Source organism: Coregonus lavaretus (assembly GCF_964263955.1).
Source record: "Coregonus lavaretus genome assembly, chromosome: 20".
In the NCBI taxonomy this organism is placed as follows: domain Eukaryota; kingdom Metazoa; phylum Chordata; class Actinopteri; order Salmoniformes; family Salmonidae; genus Coregonus; species Coregonus lavaretus.
In genome coordinates, this window is record NC_140007.1 from 38,740,521 (window position 1) to 38,763,078 (window position 22,558).

General features: G+C 49.0%; 1 protein-coding gene across 1 annotated transcript in view; it reads left to right on the top strand.

The window, feature by feature from the left end:
- Window positions 1-22,558, top strand: part of LOC311148158 (rho guanine nucleotide exchange factor 25-like) — a gene marked incomplete at its 5' end in the record, with an annotated part of 103,341 nt that overhangs the window by 54,873 nt on the left and 25,910 nt on the right. The window contains one exon of the mRNA XM_084185048.1: window positions 11,898-12,304. Coding sequence (XP_084041174.1) covers window positions 11,898-12,304 — 407 coding nt within the window. The remainder of the gene's footprint in view (window positions 1-11,897; window positions 12,305-22,558) is intronic.

Consider the following 22,558-nt stretch of genomic DNA (forward strand, 5'->3'; position numbering starts at 1 on the left):
TCTCATGATTGAAGCATGTGTCTTTGGTGCTGACATTAGCAATGCTAAGTAGCTAACCCTGCTGCATCTGAAATAAAATAAAAACACAATAAAAGCTAAATACAGCCTTAGCAACTGTACAAGCAACCATCCAATGACACTTTAGGCCTATTGGAACTAATAAAAAGTTTGACATTTACAAGTAATTCACTATAATATATATTTGCAAAGGGCGCAATGGCCGCCAGAGCTGCAAGTTTGTTGGTGATCGTGGGAGGGGTTTTGCTGAATGGAATCACAGGAGTTTGAGCCTTGAACAACAGAAAAATATTGGAGTAAGCCAACTATAAATATTATTCTATATGTTTTTGAGCATCTATTTAAATTATTTACAGATGTTATTAGACGAAGACAACCAGAACAACATATATCAGGGAGCTCCAATATGATCAGAAAATCATATGTGTGTGTGTGAAGCAGTGGTCTGCAGTGAGGTAGATGGATGCAGTGTGAGTGTCACGGATTCTGCCGAGGCTGCTCCTCCTCCTTGCTCGGGCAGGCTTAGGCGTTCGTCGTCCCCGGAGTACTAGCTACCACCGTAGGACATTTCGATGTTTGTTTGGTTTGGTCTGTCTGTTGCACCTGTGTCCGTTTGTGTCTAATTATGTGTCCTATACGTTTTCTGCTTTGTGTATGTGAGTTTGTGTGTTGTTGTCCGCCTGTCCGTTGATGTCAGAGTTTTGTGCTCATTTAGTTAGTGTTTTACGCACTGCTTGCGTAATCTCTCGCCTCCAGTGTTTGAGGCCCGTTTATTTTTGTATTGTATATTTGACTAGTAAAGTCTGTTTGACTGAGCTTCTGTGTCCTGCGCCTGACTCTGACTCCGCATCCACATCAGCCCAAGTGACAGAACAACACACCTTTCATGGAGTCAGCAGGAGCAGCGGCGGCACCCAAGTCGCTGGAGGATCGGATCAGCGAGCAAGACGCCATGATCCGGCAACTCGGGTCCGCCATGAATGAGGTGACGAACACTCTGCGCCGATTGGTAACTAGAGAGGTGCCCACACCTCCGCCCACCTTCCCATCACCATCGGCCAGTCCTCCCATCCCAGCACCGGAACCCAGTGGAATTAGGCTCTCGCTCCCGAGGGCGTATGATGGCACCGCAGCCGGGTGTCAGGGGTTCCTCCTGCAGGTGGAACTCTACCTGGCCACCATACACCCGGCGCCCTCGGGATACGAGAGCGTCTCCGCCCTCATCTCCTGTCTCTCCGGCAAGGCATTGGAGTGGGCCAACGCCGAATGGAGGGGAATAGACGCCGCCACCATCACCTACGCAGACTTCTCCCGCCGCTTCAGGGCAGTTTTCGACCATCCACCTGAGGGGAAAGCAGCAGGGGAGCGTCTGTTCCACCTCCGAAAGGGGAAGAGGAGCGCACAGGAGTTCTCCCTGGAGTTCCGGACTCTAGCGGCGGATGCAGGGTGGAATGAGAGGGCCCTCATCGACCACTATCGATGCAGTCTTAGTGAGGACGTTCGTCGTGAGCTGGCCTGCAGTTTGCGCCCGTGTATTGATTACCGTAGTCTCAATCAGATCACGGTTAAATACAGTTATCCTCTTCCTCTGATTGCGAGTATGACTGAATCATTACGCGGAGCGCGGTTCTTCACAAAGTTGGATCTCAGGAGCGCGTACAACCTGGTGCGCATTAGGGAGGGAGATGAATGGAAAACAGCATTTAGCACCACCTCGGGTCATTACCTGGCCTGCAGGGACACCAACCTATCTTTCGACCAGTTGGTGGACATGTCCATCCGTCTCGATACCCTGCTGGCTACCCGTGGACGTCCCGAATGGGGGTCGTCCATTCCATCCTCCAGCACCTCCGAGCCGATCCCTATGGAGCTCGGGGGTGCTGGTGCTAGAGAGAGGAGGAGAGAGAACCCGAGGGGGGCCGTCCCCTGCACCAACTGTGGCCGTGGAGGGCACACTGCGGCTAGGTGCTGGGGAGGGTCTCCAGGGAGAGGGAACAACAGGTCACGCACTGGGGAGTCATTTCAGGTGAGTAGGCGCCCCACTTACCCAGAGCTCTCTGTTGTTCACATGTGTATACCTGTAAGATTTCCACAGGTGGCACCTCATTCCCAGCATAAGGCGCTAGTCGATTCAGGCGCAGCTGGAAATTTTGTTGATCGTAAATTTTGTTTAAGGTTAGGGATTCCCCTCCTGCCTGTTGATGCTCCCTTCCCTGTCCATACCCTAGATAGCCGGCCGCTGGGATCGGGGTTGATTAGAGAAGTCACAGCACCACTTAAGATGAATACGCAGGGGGGTCATGAGGAGACCATTCAGTTATATCTGATCGACTCTCCTGCGTATCCCGTGGTGCTGGGGCTTCCCTGGTTAATCGCCCATGATCCTACCATTTCGTGGCAACAGAGGGCTCTCATGGAGTGGTCTGCCCAGTGTGTAGGGAGATGTCTAGGTGTTTCCGTGGGGGCGACCTCGGTGGAGAGTCCGAACCAAGTGCCCGCAATGCACATTCCCCCTGAGTATGAGGATTTAGCACTCGTGTTCAGCAAAACAAGGGCGACACGGTTGCCACCTCATAGACAGGGGGATTGTGCGATAGACCTCCAAACAGGAGCAGCACTCCCGCGGAGCCATGTGTATCCTCTGTCTCAAGAGGAGACAGCGGCTATGGAGACTTACATAGCCGAGTCCTTGAGACAGGGATACATACGGACCTCCACTTCCCACGTGTCCTCGAGTTTCTTCTTTGTGAAGAAGAAGGATGAGGGTTTGCGCCCGTGTATTGATTACCGTAGTCTCAATCAGATCACGGTTAAATACAGTTATCCTCTTCCTCTGATTGCGAGTATGACTGAATCATTACGCGGAGCGCGGTTCTTCACAAAGTTGGATCTCAGGAGCGCGTACAACCTGGTGCGCATTAGGGAGGGAGATGAATGGAAAACAGCATTTAGCACCACCTCGGGTCATTACGAGTATCTCGTCATGCCATACGGGTTAATGAATGCTCCTTCAGTCTTCCAATCCTTTGTGGACGAGATCTTCCGGGACATGCATGGGCAGGGTGTTGTGGTGTACATCGACGACATCCTAGTGTACTCTTCTACACGAGCCGAGCATGTAGCCCTGGTGCGCCGAGTGTTGGGGAGGCTGTTGGAGCATGACTTGTATGTCAAGGCAGAGAAATGTTTGTTTTTCCAGGAGTCCATCTCCTTTTTGGGTTATCTGTTGTCCGCATCAGGGGTGAAGATTGAGGTTGACCGTGTGTCTGCCGTGCGTAATTGCAAACTCCAACCACTGTTAAAGAGGTGCAGCAGTTTTGGGGTTTTGCTAATTACTACCGGAGGTTTATCCGGGGCTTTGGACAGGTGGCAGCTCCCATTACGTCCCTGCTGAAGGGGGGTCTGGTGCGTTTGCAGTGGTCAGCTGAAGCGGACAGGGCATTTGTTAAACTGAAGAACCTGGCGCATCCGGACCCCACTTTACCATTCCAAGTAGAGGTGGACGCGTCAGAGGCCGGTATTGGGGCAGTACTGTCGCAACGGTCCGGCACGCCACCTAAACTCCGCCCCTGTGCGTTCTATTCTAAGATGCTCAGCCGGGCGGAGCGAAATTATGACGTAGGGGACAGGGAGCTGTTAGCCGGGGTTCAGGCCCTAAAGGTGTGGAGGCATTGGCTTGAGGGGGCTCAACACCCTTTCCTCATTCTGACTGAACACCGTAACCTGGAGTACATCCGGGCAGCTAGGAGATTAAACCCTCGTCAGGCTAGGTGGAATATGTTTCTAACCCGGTTCATTTTTAAAATAACGTACATCCCAGGGTCCCAGAACGGTAAGGCAGACGCCCTGTCCCGGCGGATTGACACAGAGGAGAGGTCCATTGAGCCCACTCCCATACTGCCGGAGTCTTGTCTGGTGGCTCCGGTGGTGTGGGAGGTCGATGCGGAGATCGAGCGGGCGTTACGTACCAACCCTACTCCCCCAGAGTGTCCTGTGGGGCGGACGTACGTTCCGCTCGAGGTTCGTGATCGGCTTATTTATTGGGCTCATACGTCACCCTCCTCTGGACATCCAGGTATTGGCCGGACAGTGCCCTGCCTTAGCGTGAAATACTGGTGGCCAACGTTAGCTAGGGTTGTGAGGGTTTATGTCTCCTCCTGCTCTGTGTGCGCCCAGTGTAAGGTGCCTAGACACCTGCCCAGGGGGAAGTTACATCCCCTGCCCGTTCCACAACGACCATGGTCTCACCTCTCGGTGGACTTTGTGACCGACCTTCCCCCCTCCCAGGGGAATACCACCATTTTGGTCGTTGTGGATCGGTTTTTTAAGGCCTGTCGTCTCCTCCCAATGCCGGGTCTCCCTACTGCCCTACAGACCGCTGAGGCACTATTTACCCACGTCTTCCGGCACTACGGGTTTCCCGAGGATATAGTGTCTGACCGAGGTCCCCAGTTCACCTCCAGAGTCTGGAGGGCATTCATGGAACGCTTGGGAGTTTCGGTGAGCCTTACCTCGGGTTACCACCCAGAGAGCAATGGGCAGGTAGAACGAGTTAACCAGGATGTGGGTAGGTTTCTGAGGTCCTATTGCCAGGGCCGGCCGGAGGAGTGGTCAAGGTATATCCACTGGGCAGAGATGGCACAGAACTCTCTCCGCCACTCCTCCACCAATCTAACCCCTTTCCAGTGTGTGTTAGGGTATCAGCCGGTTCTGGCACCATGGCACCAGAGCCAGATCGAGGCTCCTGCGGTGGATGAGTGGGTTCGGCGCTCGGAGGAGACGTGGAACGCTGCACACGTCCATCTGCAGCGGGCCATCCGTCGACAGAAGGCGAGCGCCGATCTCCACCGCAGTGAGGGCCCGGTGTACGCACCGGGAGATCGAGTCTGGCTCTCGACCCGAAACCTGCCCCTCCGCCTGCCCTGCCGGAAGCTGGGTCGGCGGTTTGTGGGGCCTTTTAAAGTCCTGAGGAGATTGAACGAGGTGTGTTACAGGTTACTGCCTATTGATTTTGAGAATATTAACCCCTCGTTCCATGTGTCTCTTCTCAGGCCGGTGGTAGCTGGTCCACTCCAGGAAGGTGAGATAGGAGAGACCCCCCCGCCCCAACTGGACATTGAGGGAGCTCCGGCGTACACGGTCCGGACCATCTTGGAATCGAGACGTCGGATGGGGGGTCTCCAGTATCTCGTGGAGTGGGAGGGGTACGGCCCGGAGGAACGGTGCTGGGTGCCTAGGAGGGATATCCTAGATCCATCCCTCCTGACTTAGTTCCACCTTGGTCATCCCACGCGCCCTGCTCCGCGTCCTCCTGGTCGTCCCCGAGGCCGGGGTCGGCGCACGGCTGGAGCCGCGCATCAAGGGGGGGGGGGGTACTGTCACGGATTCTGCCGAGGCTGCTCCTCCTCCTCGCTCGGGCAGGCTTCGGCATTCGCCTTCCCCGGAGTACTAGCTACCACCGTTGGATGTTTCGATGTTTGTTTGGTTTGGTCTGTCTGTTGCACCTGTGTCCGTTTGTGTCTAATTATGTGTCCTATACGTTTTCTGCTTTGTGTATGTGAGTTTTTGTGTTGTTGTCCGCCTGTCTGTTGATGTCAGAGTTTTGTGCTCATTTAGTTAGTGTTTTACGCACTGCTTGCGTAATCTCTCGCCTCCAGTGTTTGAGGCCCGTTTATTTTTGTATTGTATATTTGACTAGTAAAGTCTGTTTGACTGAGCTTCTGTGTCCTGCGCCTGACTCCGACTCCGCATCCACATCAGCCCAAGTGACAGTGAGGAGTTGCAGCAGGGGACATGTTTTTCCATTTCCAAAGTGTAACACAATGCTATCAGTTCCCCTTACTATCCAGCACCACGGGTATGTGCGTGATGAGAGATGGACAGAGAGAGAGAGAGAGAGAGAGAGAGAGAGAGAGAGAAACTACCTTCAACTTCCTTCAAACTGCACACAGAGACATAAAATGGTATCCATGAGTTCATCTGATTCTGGGTAAGTAGAAAAAAGGGCTTAATTACACTATCCGTTTAATGTCTCTCCTACTGAATGCCGTAAGGACTTGTTCAGCTCTCCCACTGCACAACACTGGTTTAGCATTAGCATGTTCTGCTGGGGTACACAGGAGGCTGCTGAGGGGAGAACGGCTCATAATAATGGCCGGAACGGAGCAAATGGAACGGCATCAAACACCTGGAAACTATGTGCTTGATGTTGTTGATACCATTCCACTGATTCCGCTCCAGTCATTACCACGAGCCTGTCCTCCCCAATTAAGGTACCACCAACCTCCTGTGGTGTGTTCATGTGTATGTGTGTGTGTCAAGTTGTGTGTGTGTGTGTGTGTATTTGGTGTGCCATCCTACATGCTCAACATCCCTCTCCATTTCTCCATGAGCTATCATTCTCCTTAGACTAGCTGTAGATATCACAATCACAAAGACGTTCCTTAGGCTTTCTATAAGACCACATATGATGCTTCTGGTGCCACATTCCTTCATGTGTCAGATTTACATTTACATTTTAGTCATTTAGCAGACGCTCTTATCCAGAGCGACTTACAGGAGCAATTAGGGTTAAGTGCCTTGCTTAAGGGCACATCGACAGATTTTTCACCTAGTCGGCTCGGGGATTAGAACCAGCGACCTTTCGGTTACTGGCACAACGCTCTTACCCACTAAGCTACCTGCCGACCCCAGATATTTCATGCAACACGGTACCATTCACTCAGGTTGTGCCATCTCTCTGTCTTCTCCTGACCTAACCAGTGTTTGTTTCCTGTTTCCTTCCCCTCCCTCTGGACTCAACCTCTCCCTTCTTTGTACCCACTCTGTTCCTCTCTTCCTCTCTCCTCCATTCTTCCTCCATCCCTGCCAGCCTCATTCCTCCATTCATCCCCTTACACTTTACACTCTTTCATGTGTGTGTGTGTGTGTGTGTGTGTGTGTGTGTGTGTGTGTGTGTGTGTGTATATGTGTGTGTGTGTGTGTGTGTGTGTGTGTGTGTGGTAAAACAGCCCAGCCTGAGCTCACACACATGCCGTCTATAAAACAGGCTATTCTGTGGCCAGACATGTTAAAGAGATACAGAGGACCAAATCTGTTCTCCTCAGTCAAACTGTGAGGAAGACAAGAGAGAGTGTTAGATAGAAAAAAAGAGGCAAAGGAGTGTGGACAGACAGATGTCTTGTCTACTGGATTCAGTATATATTTAGTTTCGAATGGATATGGTAACTGTCAGCAAGGCAATAGCGCTGTAGGGAGGATGAGGAAGAGGGGGAAGAGGAGGAGGAGGAGGGGGAAGAGGAGGAGGAGGGGCAAAGGATGAGGAAGAGGGGGAAGAGGTGGATAGTTGCAAAAGGGACATGATTTTTCCATGGTTATCTAATACAGAAAATGGACCTAGAGATTGTGATTTATAAACAATGTTCTTCTCATTAATTTCGATCTCTAAAGAAACTGATGTGGTTGAACACTTTTTACGATGGAGAAAAGAGAACATGTTTATGATGGAGTTAATTTCACATGGCTTCTTCTACTGAGGGAGGGGGAGAGAGGGAAGAGTTACTGTTGAGAGAGGGGGGGAAGAGGGGAGAGTTACTGTTGAGGGAGGGCAGAGAGGGGAGAGTTACTGTTGAGAGAGGTGGGGAAGAGGGGAGAGTTACTGTTGAGGGAGGGGGAGAGAGGGGAGAGTTACTATTGAGGGAGGGGGAGAGAGGGAAGAGTTACTGTTGAGAGAGGGGGGGAAGAGGGGAGAGTTACTGTTGAGGGAGGGGGAGAGAGGGGAGAGTTACTATTGAGGGAGGGGGGAGAGAGGGGAGAGTTACTGTTGACACATATTTGTTTGTGTTTAGACAGAGATATTCAATTGAGCCTGAATGAATGAAGATTGAAAAAACATAATCACTTCACACATACCCACTGAAAAGGATTGTGGATTTAGAGCCGACTAGCTTTGATGTAGAAACACTTACAAATTGGGCCACTGACTTATGTCAGCAGAAGCTTTATAGAGAACTAGTGCATGCAGACTCTCTCTCTCTTTCTCTCGCTCTCTCTCTCGCTCTCTCTCTTTCTCTCGCTCTCTCTCTCGCTCTCTCTCGTCATTCACTGATAACACTGTACGAGAGAGAACCTGAGAAGTGAGTGCATTGAAACTACTATCAAATCGTTGTGCAACAGAAAGCAAAAACAAGTGTTTTTTATCGGACCAGTTCAGGTAGTTTCAGAGCGTTTTCTTTTGTATTGTAGTGACCCTGACCAAGAGATGTCACTCATGTTGGTTCAATATATCGTAGGAACAACAACAATCTGGAGCTGGATCCTGTTGTTGGCTGTTGGAGTGTTTCCCCATCTGTAGTCAGAGTGACAGTGGAGGGTGAAGGGTTAGAGGTCAGGGAGATGGATAGGAAGAGTCTTTTATCATCTTAGATGAGAGACCACAGCCACTCATCAACACATCTTACAGGAAAAGAGGATGGGGGACGGGGGCAAGAGACCAAACACAAAGCTATAACCAAAAGACGACAACCACACCTCTTACAGGAAAGACTATCCCAGGCTTCGGCCTGAGCAAGGGAGATGGATGGGAGAGGGGAAAGGGGACAGGATAAAATACAAAGCTGCAACCAAACAAATATCTTCCCATCCATAGGATTAAAGAGAACGTCTCCCCCACTCACTTCCCCTGTCCTTGTAACATCACCGCAGAACAGAAGATCCTGTCTGGGATTGGACAAGGGGTATTTTATGTTTGTTTGTTTGTTTGTTTTGGTCACATGGTTCTAACCAAGTAAACCAACATAACCCCTCCAATCTGCAAAATGCCCTAAACAATGTCTCCTCTATGGCTGTACTAGTAACAGCTGAACAGCTGTGTTTAAGAAGAAAGCCCATGTATAATATACCATGTATAATATACCATGTATACTTCTTTCCTGTCTTCATTTTGACTTCCTCTGATATGGTTACTGTTGAGGGAGGGGGAGAGAGGGGAGAGTTACTGTTGAGGGAGGGGGGAGAGAGGGGAGAGTTACTGTTGAGGGAGGGGGAGAGTTACTGTTAAGGGAGGGGGATAGAGGGGAGAGTTACTGTTGAGTGAGGGGGGAGAGAGGGGAGAGTTACTGTTGAGAGGGGGGGGGAAGAGGGGAGAGTTACTGTTGAGAGGGGGGGAAAGAGGGGAGAGTTACTGTTGAGGGAGGGGGAGAGAGGGGAGAGTTACTGTTGAGGGAGGGGGAGAGAGGGGAGAGTTACTGTTGAGGGAGGGGGAGAGTTACAGTTTAGGGAGGGGGGAGAGAGTTAATGTTGAGGGAGAGGGGAGAAAGGGAAGAGTTACTGTTGAAGGAGGGGGAGAGAGGGGAGAGTTACTGTTGAGGGAGGGGGGAGAGAGGGGAGATTTACTGTTGAGGGAGGGGTAGAGAGGGGAGAGTTACTGTTGAGTGAGGGGGAGAGAGGGGAGAGTTACTGTTGAGGGAGGGGGGGGGTACTGTTGAGGGAGGGGGAGAGAGGGGAGAGTTACTGTTGAGAGGGGGGGAAAGAGGAGAGAGTTACTGTTGAGGGAGGGGGAGAGAGGGGAGAGTTACTGTTGAGGGAGAGGGGAGAGGGGAGGGTTACTGTTGATGGAGGGGGAGAGAGGGGAGAGTTACTGTTGAGGGAGGGGGGAGAGTTACTGTTGAGGGAGGGGGGAGAGAGTTAATGTTGAGGGAGAGGGGAGAAAGGGAAGAGTTACTGTTGAAGGAGGGGGAGAGAGGGGAGAGTTACTGTTGAGGGAGGGGGGAGAGAGGGGAGATTTACTGTTGAGGGAGGGGTAGAGAGGGGAGAGTTACTGTTGAGTGAGGGGGAGAGAGGGGAGAGTTACTATTGAGGGAGGGGGAGAGAGGGGAGAGTTACTGTTGAGGGAGGGGGAGAGTTACTGTTGAAGGAGGGGGGAGAAAGGGGAGATTTACTGTTGAGGAAGGGGGAGAGAGGGGAGATGTACTGTTGAGGGAGGGGGAGAGAGGGGAGATTTACTGTTGAGGGAGGGGGAGAGAGGGGAGAGTTACTGTTGATGGAGCCGGTAGACAGGAGAGAGTTACTGTTGAGGGAGGGGGGAGAGAAGGGAGAGTTACTGTTGAGGGAAGGGGGAGAGAGGGGAGAGTTAATGTTGAGGGAGGGGGAGAGAAGGGAGAGTTACTTTTGTGAGAGGAGAGAGAGTTACTGTTGAGGGAGGGGGGAGAGAGGGGAGAGTTACTGTTGAGGGAGGGGGGAGAGAGGGGAGAGTTACTGTTGAGGGAGGGGGGGGATTACTGTTGAGGAAGGGGGGAGAGAGGGGAGAGTTACTGTTGAGGGAGGTGGAGAGAGGGGAGAGAAGGGAGAGTTACTGTTGAGGGAGGGGGAGAGTGGGGAGAATTACTATTGAGGGAGGGGGAAGAGAGGGGAGAGTTACTGTTGAGGGAGGCGGGGAGAGAGGGGAGAGTTACTGTTGAGGGAGGGGGGAGAGAGGGGAGAGTTACTGTTGAGGGAGGGGGGAGAGTTACTGTTGAGGGAGGGGAGAGAGAGGAGAGTTACTGTTGAGAGAGCGGGGAGAGTTAATGTTGAGGGAGGGGGAGAGAGGGAAGAGTTACTGTTGAGGGAGGCGGGAGAGAGGGGAGAATTACTGTTGGGGGGGGAGAGAGGGGAGAGTTACTGTTGAGGGAGGGGGAGAGAGGGGAGAGAGGGGAGAGTTACTGTTGAGGGAGGGGGGAGAGTTACTGTTGAGGGAGGGGGAGAGAGGGAAGAGTTACTGTTGAGGGAGGGGGGAGAGAGGGGAGAGTTACTGTTGAGGGAGGGGGGAGAGAGGGGAGAGTTACTGTTGAGGGAGGGGGAGAGAGGGGAGAGAGGGGAGAGTTACTGTTGAGGGAGGGGGGGGTTACTGTTGAGGGAGGGGGAGAGAGGGGAGAGTTACTGTTGAGGGAGGGGGAGAGAGGGGAGAGAGGGGAGAGTTACTGTTGAGGGAGGGGGGAGAGTTACTGTTGAGGGAGGGGGAGAGAGGGAAGAGTTACTGTTGAGGGAGGGGGAGAGAGGGGAGAGTTACTGTTGAGGGAGGGGGGAGAGAGGAGAGTTACTGTTGAGGGAGGGGGAGAGAGGGGAGAGAGGGGAGAGTTACTGTTGAGGGAGGGGGAGAGAGGGGATAGTTACTGTTGAGGGAGAGGGGAGAGAGGGGAGAGTTACTGTTGAGGGAGGAGTGAGGGGTCTCCTTTCCATCCCACTGAACCAGGACCTTTCTCCTCATATTCCCTCTAGTCCAGCTCTATGTTCATCCAGCTGTATGGTCATCCAGCTCTATGTTCATCCAGCTCTATGTTCATCCAGCTCTATGTTCATCCAGCTCTATGGTCATCCAGCTCTATGTTCATCCAGCTCTATGGTCATCCAGCTCTATGTTCATCCAGCTCTATGTTCATCCAGCTCTATGTTCATCCAGCTCTATGTTCATCCAGCTCTATGGTCATCCAGCTCTATGGTCATCCAGCTCTATGTTCATCCAGCTCTATGGTCATCCAGCTCTATGGTCATCCAGCTCTATGTTCATCCAGCTCTATGTTCATCCAGCTCTATGGCCATCCAGTATTTAGCTAGCTGTTTTATCCCGCTCTAGCTCTGCACCAAATAGAAATGTCCCATTTTGACTTCCGTCTCTGTCTTCTATTGATGTGGTTGTGGTTAGCTGTGGTTGACCATCTGTCCATGCAGCTGTGTGTCTGTTGCTGCCCTTTGTCTTTGTTAAAGTTGCATTCATCTATCTGGAGAGCTGAGAAATCCCATACGTTTATAATTCTTCTTCTCTTGACCTGCTATGTGACCTTTGCCCCCCCTCCCTCCCTCCCTCCATCTCTGTCTTTCTCTCTCCCTCCTCTCCCTCCCTCCAGACTCATACTCGGCGGCGGGCAGCGAGGGTAGCATCTCCACCTCCGTGGCGTCCCTGCCCCCGACCTTAACGGCGTCCGATAGCTCCGCTCCCAGCTCGCCAGGCTCGCGGCGTTCCGTAAGCACCTTGAAGAAGTGGCTGACCAATCCAGTCCGCAAGCTCAGCGCCGAGGCCGTCAACGTCTCAGCCAGCGCCAAGGGGGAGCGGCAGGTCAAGAAGTTGGATGGGGGAAGCAAGCCCCCTCCTCCTATTCCACCCTCTAGGCATAGTAATGGCCTGGGCCTGGGGCTGGGCAGACCCCTGGCAGGGCTGGGGCTGGGCAGACCCCTGGGAGGGCTGGGGCTGGGCAGACCCCTGGGATCAGAGGACCACCTCACCACCATACTACCCATCGCACACAAAGAGATGGTGAGTGTAGAGCCATTGCTAAGCACCGGTATTACCTCTGTAAAGGTAGAGAACACTAGGGGTACACACACCTACATTACATACAGGGTACATACAGTGAGGACTAGCTACTCTACATTGGGACTATGGACACTGACAGATTTGAAATGGACCTCATAAGTCAACTCATCATTATAATGTGTAGAAATCCCTTAATATCTGTATCACAAGGTGTATTAACATTTTACATTTTAGTCATTTACCAGACACTCTTATCCAGAACGACTTACAGTGCATTCATCTTAAGATAGCTAGGTGGCACAACCACATATCACAGGCATAGTTAGTACACTTTTCCTCAATAATGCAGCTATCAGGAAAGTCGGAGCTAGAAGGGGAGTGTGTGTGTGTGGGGGGGGGGGGGGGGTGTTCAAGTGCAATGGTTGGTACAGGATTTTTTAAAATGTATTTGTGGGGGAGGGGCGAGGTGAGGAGGGGTTTTATTTAAGATACTCTTTGAAGAGGTAGGGTTTCAGGTGCTTTCGGAAGATGGTTCAACCATTGGGGTGCAGAACAGAGTGCTCGGGTTGGGGTGTAGGGTTTGAGCATAGCCTGAAGGTAGGGAGGGGCAGTTCCTCTTGCTACTCCTTAGGCAAGTACCATGGTCTTGTAGTGGATGCGAGCTTCGACTGGAAGGCAGAGGAGTGTGCAGAGGAGCGGGGAAGGTTGAAAACCAGGCAAGCTGCAGCGTTCTGGATAAGTTGCAGGCGTTTGATGGCACAAGCGGGGAGCCCAGCCAACAGTAAGTTGCAGAAGTCCGGACGGGAGATGACAAGTGCCTGGATTGAGACCTGCGCCACTTTCTGTGTGAGGTAGGTTTGTACTCTACGAATGTTGTAGAGCATGAACCTGCAGGAGTGAGTCACTGCTTTGATTTCTGCAGAGAACGACAGGGTGTTGTCCAGGGTCATGCCAAGGTTCTTTGCACACTGGGAGGGCGACACTGTTGAGTTAGCAACCGTGATGGGGAGGTCTTTGAGCGGGAAGGCCTTCCCCGGGACGAAGAGCAGCTCCGTCTTGTCGAGGTTGAGCTTGAGGTGGTGGGCCAACATCCAAGCTGAGATATCTGCCAGGCACACAGAGATGTGTGTCACCACCTGGGTGTCAGAAGCGGGATGGAGAAAAGTAGTTTAATGTCATCCGCATAGCAATAATAGGAGAGACCATGTGAGGATATGACGGAGCCGAGTGACTTGGTGTATAGAGAGAAGAGGAGAGGGCCTAGAACCGAGCCCTGGGGGACACCACTAATGAGAGTACGTAGTGCAAACACAGATCCTCTCCACGCCACCTGGTAGGAGTGGCGTGCCAGGTAGGATGCAATCCAAGAGTGTGCAGAGCCTGAGAGACCCCAACCCAGAGAGGGTGGGGAGGATCTGATGGTTCACTGTGTCGAAGGCAGAGGATAGATCTAGGAGGATGAGGAGAGAGAGAGTCAGCTTTGGCAGTGTGGAGAGCCTCCGTGACACAGAGAAGAGCAGTCTCGGTTGAGTGACCCGTCTTGAAGCCTGACTGGTTAGGGTCAAGAAGACCGTTCTGAGAGAGATAACAAGAGAGTTGACCAGAGACAGCATGCTCAAGTCTTTTGGAATGAAAAGAAAGATAGGATACCGGGCTATAGTTTTTGATGTCGGATGAGTCGAGTGTTGGTTTCTTGAGGAGGGGAGCGACTTTTTAAGTCAGAGGGGACGCAGCCAGTTGTCATTGATGAGTTGAAAATGTATGCACTCACTAACTGTAAGTCTCTCTGGATAAGAGCGTCTGCTAAATGACTAAAATGTAAATGTAATGAGTTGATGAGGGACGTGAGGAATGGGAGAAGGTCTCCAGGGATGGTCTGGAGAAGGGAGGAGCGGATGGGGTCGAGCGGGCATGTTGTCGGGTGGCCAGAACTCACTAGTCACAGGATTTCATCTGGAGAGAGAGGGGAGAAAGAGGTCAAGGTGTAGGTTAGTTCTGTGTGAGTGGGACCAGTGGACTCAATAGGCTGATTGAATGAGGAGCGGATGTTGTCAACCTTCCTTTCAAAGTGGTTGACAAAGTCGTCCGCAGAGAGTGAGGAGGGAGGGGGAGGGGTGGAGGATTAAGGAGGAAGGAGAAGGTGGAAAATAGTTTCCTAGGGTTAGAGGCAGAAGCTTGGCTTCAGCAGCGGATACAGAGGAAGAGAAGTTAGAGAGAAGGTGAGTGAAAAGATTATAGGTCCTCCGGAAGTTTAGTTTTCCTCCATTTCCGCTCAGCTGCCCGCAGCACTGTTCCATAAGCTCGTAATGAGTCACTCAGCCATGGAGCAGGAGGGTAGGGCCGAGCAGGCCTGGAGGAAAGTGGAGGAGAGTAGGGTCGAATAGGCAGAATCAGGAGACAGGAGGGAGAAGAATTTAGCAGAAGGGAGAGATGATAGGATAGAAGAGGAGAGAGTAGTGGGAGAGAGAAAGCGAAGATTGCGACGGTGCATGACCATCTGGGTAGGGGCTCAGTGGTTAGGGTTGGAGGAAAGGGAGACAGAAAAGGAAACAAAGTAGTGATCAGAGACCTGAAGGGGGGTTGCAATGAGATTAGTAGGCAAACAGCCTCTAGTAAAGATGAGGTCAACCGTATTGCCTGCCTTGTGAATTGGAGGGGATTGGAAAGGGTGAGGTCAAAACAGGCAAGGAGGGGAAAGAGAGAGTTGGAAATAAATTAATCAAAGGCAGAGGTTGGGAGGTTGAAGTTGCCAATTACGAAGAGCGGTGAACCATCGTCAGGAAATTAGCTTAAGTGTCATGCTCATTGAGTAACTCTCCAAGGGCACTTGGTGGGTGATAGATGACAACAATGTTCATCTTGAGTGGACAAGTGACAGTGACAGCATGGAATTAAAATGAGAATATGGACAGGTGAGAGGGAGAAAATAGAACATCTCCAGTTAGGAGAAATGAGTAGACCTGTGCCACCACCGCGACATCAAGGGATGGATGGGCAGCATATTGCTGAGATGAACTCGGCGTTCTTGACCACAGATCAGCAGTTCCAAACGCTGCCAGAGACCCGGAATTCCACATGGGTTGTGCTCGCAGGGTACACCAAATTAGAAGGGTTGCAGCCAAGGGGTGGGGAGTGTCTGTAAAGCCTGCAGGGAGAGGAGTGAACAGGTATAGAAAACACTAACATAGTTGCTATAGCTACAAAAGAGCGAAATGAGATCATCAGTAAATAACTAGGTAATATCCTGAAGTGAGAGAGTGGTGTGGAGCCTTCCATTCTTTCCCTCCTCAAAGAACTCTGCAGAACAACTACGTAGAACTGTCTTAGTTTCGGCGATGGTCTTAGTTAAGGAGTAAATAGACTATTGATTGCTTAGTACACCTGCCACACGATTACTATTCCTGAGCAAATATCTACATATAAAATCGAGATCAACTACATTTTCTGTGTAGATATCTACCAACAGCTTGCCCAACCGCAGCCAATTGACAGTACAGTACCTCACCTATGAATCCCAACACAGTTGACTGCAGCATGGTTTACCCATAGCTTACCCACATGGTGTATACATGGTGGATAGTCACAGTGTGAGCACAGTCATGATGCTAGTTAGTTATTTAATAACAGCGCTGGAGATGGTGATCCTGGGGATGATTCTGACACAGTCACAGTGTTACACTGATTAATGTGTTGTTGATGTTGTGTTATGTTGAGTAATGATGTTCTCCCTCTGTGTGTGTGTGTGTGTGTGTGTGTGTGTGTGTGTGTGTGTGTGTGTGTGTGTGTGTGTGTGTGTGTGTGTGTGTGTGTGTGTGTGTGTGTGTGTGTGTGTGTGTGTGTGTGTGTGCTTGCGTGCTTGTGTTGTAGGAGTGCAGGTATAGGTTGGCCAGTCCTGAGGATCTTTCCCCAGCAACCCTAAACTCTCCCAGCTACCTGGCCGACTCACTACAGAGCTGTACTTCACTGGCCAACACACAGGTGAGTCAAACCACAGGCACACATACAGACCTCTCTCACACATGCACACAAACAAACAAACAAACAAACAAACACACACACACACACACAAGTCTGTCCCAACACACAGCCCTGTGTAACAGAGGTGGTTCAGTGATACATGTTTGCGTGTAGACAAACCTTGCCTGAAACCTGACAACTGGTGTTAGCCCCCTGAGCAAATGCCTAGGTCTAAGAGGCTAAACAAGGTAGATAGAGTCATTAAATCTTATCAACAGGGTTACAAATTACACAGTCAACTTATCCAACCATAAAAAAACACAATCAATTGAAAAAAACTATATTGCAATCTCTATAAGGTATTGGCTGTTGCTGCTCAGTGTATATGGGGACAGGGGAGAGACTAATGATTTCATCTGAGGAAAACCAGAATGGGAGGTGACATGGTTACAGCACAAGGCTTTGTTTCCATGGCGCCTGAGACAGACCTGGGTATGAAACAACTCTCAGGGTCCGTGCTATCCGGAATCCTTGGGACGTCCCTAGCCCCATTGAAGTTGACCTTTTAAATAGTAAAGGTAGGCTAAGAGTGGTTCACCTTTAGGTAAGGCTTATTGTTATGGTTAAGGTAAGAGTAGGGGTTTAGGGTAGGGACATCCGAAGAATCCCAGATAGCACTGACCCAACTCTCCCCACCACCACTGCTGCTGGGCTTGGTTGATCAAACATAGTTTCTCGGTCTCAGATACACACTCAGACACACACCTAGATGAACACAAGGCCCTCTCATAGTTAATCAATGGGAGGCAGTCCAGTGGGGAAGGTTAGTCAAGTCTACGTCCCAAATGGCACCCTATCTCCTATATAGTGGACTACTTTTGACCAGGGGCCATAGCGCTCTGGTCAAAAGTAGTGCACTATAGTGAATAGGGTGCCATTTGGGAAGCATCCCTAGTCAGGGTGCTGTGTGATGGATGCGTCACATTCAACATACTACAAAGAAAATTCCTGCATATAAAAATAAAATGTTTCTGGGAGGAGAAATGTAATGGAAGATGACTCCTGTTCCAGGAAATGAGTCCAAACAATGGCTGTGCTCTTTCATTTACACATCAAACAATTTGAATTTGTGTGAACGGCAACAGCTAATGGTACAGATGGCATTTGGAACAGAGAACAGGGTTGTAAGGGGGCCTGGATAGTGAACACTATGACAAAACACATCAGAGAGTCAGCGCTCATTCTGACTGGACTCTTACCAGGGTCTGTATTGACCAAAGGGTTTGAAACCGAGTGGAACAAGGGAGCTATATCTGAACTTTTCCAATAACAACACAGATTTCCAAATGTTTTGTTACAGTGTGCCCTACTGAACATGCCCCAGGGGTCCCAGACCACCACGTCAGTCTGTTAAGTATTTCATTCCCCTGCAGTTCTGGCTGTGGGGAATAACAAGCCAGTCATTATAACAGCCAGTCATAAGGTTCTGATGGCAGGATTACACACAGCCAGAGACAGATGGGAGAGTGGAAGGAGATCACTGGTTCAGTCTGTACTGCCAGAAGAGGAAAGGGAGAAAGAGGGGGGGGGGGGAGCCAGAAAGAAGGAGAGCAAGGTAGAGAGAGATAGATAGAGAGAGAGAGAGAGAGACAGAGAGAGAGAGAGAGAGAGAGAGAGAGAGAGAGAGAGAGAGAGAGAGAGAGAGAGAGAGAGAGAGAGAGAGAGAGAGAATGAGAATAATAGGGAAATGAAAGAGGGGTATTAAAGTATGTAGGTCAGCCATCTCAGGGTCTCTATCTCTCTCTCCTATTCTTCTCCCTTTATCACTGTCGTTCTCCATGTCTCTCTCTCTCTCTCTATCTCTCTCTCTCTCTCTCTCTCTCTCTCTCTCTCTCTCTCTCTCTCTCTCTCTCTCTCTCTCTCCTCCCTTGACAGATTTAATATTTCTCCTTCAGGAAAGGAAGATAAAAAGTTAAGACTTCTTAGAACACCCCCTCTACTTCTTTCTCACTGTCTCTCTCTCTCTCTCTCACACACACACACACACACACACACACACACACAGAGAGAGAGACACACCCTACCTCCACCTCAATAAGGCGTAAACAACAGGAACAACAACACCACACTCTCAGCTTTTATTAAAACTCTTACAGATTTAAAGTTGGCTTCTGGGTAGAAATACTAAACCAGCACAATAGAGGAGTGAGGGGGGTAGAAAGAGAGCTGTGTGTGTGTATATCTTTCCTGTGGGGTTCTACCAGATACAGAGAACATCTGGTAGTGATCAGTGTCAAGCAGTCAGGGAGACCTGTCAGCTAGGGTACAGCTCTGCTGGAGGACTGGAGGGCTGGAGGACTCCTAATGATGCTAGAATACACATACACACAGTTGTACACACAACATAGGCACCCCACACAGGTTGGGCGTTATCCAGATTTCCATACTGTCATACCGTTTCTGTACCATACTGGGGTTACGGTATTATTATACTGCGCACAAAACAATCTAGGCAACAGGGATCTTGATCCAGGAGGGGACTGAATGTCTCTGCTGTAACCACGAAGATTGATTTTGACATCTAGCCACTTAGCTAGCAAGTTGGCAAACCAAATACATAGCTAGAGCCCTGAGCTGGATATCATTTATTTGCTACATCTTAGATTTCTTATAGTTCTACTTAACTGATAGTTATAAGCAGTAGCATAGCGCGCCCCCTGCAACCACACACACAGAAGTATGCACAACCACAGAACCACACACACACACAGTGTACTCTACAGCTTTAGTAAAAGGTCACACAGTGTACTCTACAGCTTTAGTAAAAGGTCACACAGTGTACTCTACAGCTTTAGTAAAAGGTCACACAGTGTACTCTACAGCTTTAGTAAAAGGTCACACAGTGTACTCTACAGCTTTAGTAAAAGGTCACACAGTGTACTCTACAGCTTTAGTAAAAGGTCACACAGTGTACTCTACAGCTTTAGTAAAAGGTCACACAGTGTACTCTACAGCTTTAGTAAAAGGTCACATTTGCAGAAGATGGGAAATAAAAGCCCATATACACTACATGACCAAAAGTATGTGGACATCTCATTCCAAAATCATGGGCATTAATATGGAGTTGGTCCCCCCTTGCTGCTATAACAGCCTCCACTCTTCTGGGAAGGCTTTCCACTAGATGTCAGAACATTGCTGCGGGGACTTCCATTCAGCCACAAGAGCATTAGTGAGGTCGGGCACTGATGTTGGGCAATTAGGCCTAGCTCGCAGTCGGCGTTCCAATTTATCCCAAAGGTTGTTCGATGGGGTTGAGGTCAGGGCTCTGTGCAGGCCAGTCAAGTTCTTCCACACCAATCTCGACAAACCATTTCTGTATTTTTGTATTTATTAAGGATCCCCAGCAGCTACTCTTCCTGGGGTCCTGCAACATTAAGGCAGTTATATACTATTTAAAATATTACATGACATTATATTTCATAACACTTTACCCAATACATTTAGTGTGTTCCCTCAGGCCACTACTCCACTATCACATATTTACAATACAACATCCATGTGTACGTGTGTGTAGAGTGAGTGTTTATATGTATGTGTGTATGTACCTGTGTGTGTGTCTCTTCACAGTCCCCGCTGTTCCACAAGGTGTATTTTTACCTGTTTTTTAAAATCTGATTCTACTGCTTGCATCAGTTACCTGATGTGGAATAGAGTTCCATGTAGTCATGACTCTATGTAGTACTATGCGCCTCCCATAGTCCGTTCTGGACTTGGGGACTGTGAAGAGACCTCTGGTGACATGTCTTGTGGGGTATGCATGGGTGTCCGAGCTGTGGGCCAGTATTCCAAACAGACAGCTTGGTACATTCAGCTCGTCGACGCCTCTCACAAAAACAAGCAGTGATGAAGTCAATCTCTCTTCCACTCTGAGCCAGGAGAGACTGACATGCATGTCATCAATGTTAGCTCTCCGTGTACTTTTAAGGGCCAGCCATGCTGCCCTGTTCTGAGCCAACTGCAATTTTCCCAAGTCCCTCTTTGTGGCACTTGACCACACTACTGAACAGTAGTCTAGGTGCGACAAAACTTGGGCCTGTAGGACCTGCCTTGTTGATAGTGTTGTTAAGAAGGCAGAGCAGCGCTTAATTATGGACATACTTCTCCCCATCTTAGCTACTGTTGTATCAATATGCTTTCACCATGACAGTCTACAATCCAGGGTTACTCCAAGCAATTTAGTCACCTCAACTTGCTCAATTTCCACATTATTCATTATGAGATGTAGTTGAGGTTTAGGGTTTAGTGAATGATTTGACCCAAATACAATGCTTTTAGTTTTGGAAATATTCAGGACTAACTTATTCCTTGCCACCCATTCCGAAACTAACTGCAACTCTTTGTTAAGTGTTGCAGTTATTTCAGTTGCTGTAGTAGCTGACGTGTATAGTGTTGAGTCATCCGCATACATAGACACACTGGCTTTACTCAAAGCCAGTGGCATGTCATTAGTAAAGTTGGACAAAAAGCAAGGGGCCTAGACAGCTGCCCTGGGGAATTCCTTATTCTACCTGTATTATGTTTGAGAGGCTTCCATTAAAGAACAGCCTCTGTGTTCTGTTAGACAAGTAACTCTTTATCCACATTATGGCAGGGGGTGTAAAGCCATAACACATATGTTTTTCCAGCAGCAGACTATGATCGATAATGTCAAAAGCCACACTGAAGTCTAACAAAACAGCCCCCACAATCTTTTTATCATCAATATCTCTCAGCCAATCATCAGTCATTTGTGTAAGTGCTGTGCTTGTTGAATGTCCTTTTTCTATAAGCATGCTGAAAGTTTGTTGTCAATTTGTTTACAGTAAAATAGCATTGTATCTGGTCAAACACTAATTGGCAACAGGTTAATTGGTTGGCTGTTTGAGCCAGTAAAGGGGACTTTACTATTCTTTGGTAGTGGAATGACTTTTGCTTCCCTCCAAGCCTGGGGGCACACACATTCTAGTAGGCTTAAATTGAAAATATGGCAAATAGGAGTGGCAATATCGTCCACTATTATCCTCAGCAATTTCCCATCCAAGTTGTCAGACCCCGGTGGCTTGTCATTGTTAATAGACAACAATAATTTGTTCACCTCTTCCACACTCACTTTACGGAATTCAAAATTATAATGCTTGTCTTTCATAATTTGGTCAAATATACTTAGATGTGTAGTGTCAGCAATTGTTGCTGGCATGGCATGCCTAAGTTTGGTAATCTTGCCAATGAAAAAATTATTAAAGTAGTTGGCAATGTCAGTTGGTTTTGTGATGAATGAGCCATCTGATTCAATGAATGAGTTTGCCTTTTTTCCCAACATTTAATTTCAGGTGCTCCAAAGCTTTTTACTATCATTCTTTATGTCATTTATCTTTGTTTCATAGTGTTGTTTCTTCTTATTATTATTCAGTTTAGTCACATGATTCCTCAATTTGCAATACGTTTGACAATTGGTTGTGCAGCCAGACTTATTTGCCATTCTTTTGCCTCATCCCTCATCCCTCTTAACCATACCATTTTTAAATTCCTCATCAATCCATGGGGATTTAACAGTTTTTACAGTAATTGTCTTAATGGGTGCATGCTTATTAGTAACTGGAATAAGCAATTTCATAAATGTGTCAAGTGTAGTGTCTGTTTGCTCCTCATCACACACCACGGACCAACATATATCTTTACATCAACAACATAGGAATCACTGCAAAACTTATTGTATGACCTCTTATACACAATATTAGGCCCAGACTTTGGAACTTTGGTTTTCCTAGATATGGCTACTATATTGTGATCACTACATCCAATGGATTTGGATACTGCTTTCAAACAAATCTCTGCAGCATTAGTAAAGATATGATCAATACATGTTGATGATTTAATTCCTGGACTGTTTGTAACCACCCTTGTAGGTTGACTGTTAACCTGAACCAGGTTGCAGGCACTAGTTACAGTTTGAAGCTTTCTCTTGAGTGGGCAGCCTGATGACAGCCAGTCAATATTTAAATCACCCAGAAAGTATACCTCTCTATTGATATCACATACATTATCAAGCATTTCACACATGTTATCCAGTACTGACTGTTAGCACTTGGTGGTCTACAGCAACTTCCCACCAGAATTGGTTTTAGGTGAGGCAGATGAACCTGTAGCCATATTACTTGAACAGTATTTAACATGAGCTCCTCTCTAATCTTCACAGGAATGTGGTTCTGTATATAAACAGCAACACCTCCACCATTGGCATTTCTATATTTTCTGTAA